Raw genomic sequence first — 1,711 nt, forward strand, 5'->3', positions numbered from 1 at the left:
TGGGGGGTCATGGGAGCAGCAGGTCGGAAACAGGAGTAGCCAGAGCAGAGGCAGCCAGAGATCACCTGCCAGGTGGGCCTGGGCCCAGGCAGGCCCCACGTGTGAGGAAGCCTGTGACCAAAGAAATGCACTCCAGCGGGAGTATCCCTGGAACAGCAACTCCTAAACAGCAGTCTAGTCCTGAGGAGAGCAGAGAGAGGCTGGAGGCTGGGCATCCCCAGAGAGGTAGAGGAGGGACGGGGAAGCTCTTACATAACAATGGTGTATTCATGAGGGTGAGGGGCTGTGCTAAATGATCTTGGAGATCCTGGCACAGGGCTCTTAGAGAGGAGGAAACATGGGAGAAATTAGGAAAAACGGAGTGTATATCTTGGGCTGAGTGGTCCCACGGTCTCTTGGAGAAGTCACAGGGGACAATGTTGGAAGATGGCGGAAGAGTAAGACGCGGGGATCACCTTCCTCCTCACAGATACGTCAGAAATACACCTACATGTGGAACTGCTCCTATAGAACACCCACCGAACGCTGGCAGAAGACCTCGGACCTCCCAAAAGGCAAGAAACACCCCCACGTACCTGGGTAGGGCAAAAGAAAAAAGAATAAACAGAGACAAAAGAATAGGGACGGGACCTGCACCAGTGGGAGGGAGCTGTGAAGGAGGAAAGGTTTCCACACACTAGAAGCCCCTTCGCGGGCGGAGACTGCGCGTGGCGGAGCGGGGAAGCTTCGGAGCCTCGGAGGAGAGCGCAGTAACAGGGTGCGGAGGGCAAAGCGGAGAGATTCCCGCAGAGGATCGGTGCCGACCAGCACTCACCAGCCCGAGAGGCTTGTCCGCTCACCCGCCGGGGCGGGCGGGGGCTGGGAGCTGAGGCTCGGGCTTCGGTCGGAAGCCGGGAGAGGACTGGGGTTGGCGGCGTGAACACAGCCTGAAGTGGGCTAGTGCACCATGGCTAGCCGGGAGGGAGTCTGGGAGAAGTCTGGAGCTGCTGAAGAGGCAAGAGACCTTTTCTTCCCTCTTTGTTTCCTGGTGCGCGAGGAGAGGGGTTTAAGCGCGCCGCGTAAAGGAGCTCCAGAGACGGGCTCTAGCCGCAGCTGTCGGCGCGGACACAAGAGACGGGTGTGGGACGCTAGGGCTGCTGCTGCCGCCTCCAAGAAGCCTGTGTGCGAGCACAGGTCACTCTCCACACCGCCCCTCCCGGGAGCCTGTGCAGCCCGCCACCGCCAGGGTCCCGTGATCCAGGGACAACTTACCCGGAAGAACGCACAGCGCTCCTCAGGCTGGTGCAGCATCATGTCGGCCTCTGCCACCGCAGGCTCGCCCCGCATCCGTGCCCCTCCCTCCCCCCGGCCTGAATGAGGCAGAGCCCCCAAATCAGCTGATCCTTTAACCCCGTCCTGTCAGTGTGTGAGATTTTGTCTGTATAGCCTTGCTTTCACCATTTGTCCTAGGGTTCTGACCAACCCGGTTTTTTTTTGTTTTTTTAATAAAATTTTTCTTCCTAATATTTTTTTTATTTTAATAACTATATTTTATCCTACTTTATTTTGTCTTCTTCCTTTCTTTCTTCCTTCCTTTCTTCCCTCCTTCCTTCCTTTCTTCCTTCCTTCCTTCCTCCCTTCCTTTCTCCCTCCTTTCCTCCCTTCCTTCCTCCCTTCCTTCCTTCCTTTCTTCCTCCCTTCCTTCCTCTCTTCCTTCCTCCCTTTCTTCCTC

General features: G+C 56.7%; 1 protein-coding gene across 1 annotated transcript in view; it reads right to left on the reverse strand.

The window, feature by feature from the left end:
* LOC102988119 (disintegrin and metalloproteinase domain-containing protein 20-like) overlaps positions 1–271 on the reverse strand; it is a 4,758-nt gene extending 4,487 nt beyond the window's left edge. The window contains exon 1 of the mRNA XM_007122230.4: positions 169–271. Within this exon, the coding sequence (XP_007122292.3) occupies positions 169–271 (103 nt within the window). The remainder of the gene's footprint in view (positions 1–168) is intronic.
* Between the last annotated feature and the right edge of the window lie 1,440 nt (positions 272–1,711).

The sequence above is a fragment of the Physeter macrocephalus genome, chromosome 11, assembly GCF_002837175.3.
Source record: "Physeter macrocephalus isolate SW-GA chromosome 11, ASM283717v5, whole genome shotgun sequence".
NCBI lineage: Eukaryota > Metazoa > Chordata > Mammalia > Artiodactyla > Physeteridae > Physeter > Physeter macrocephalus.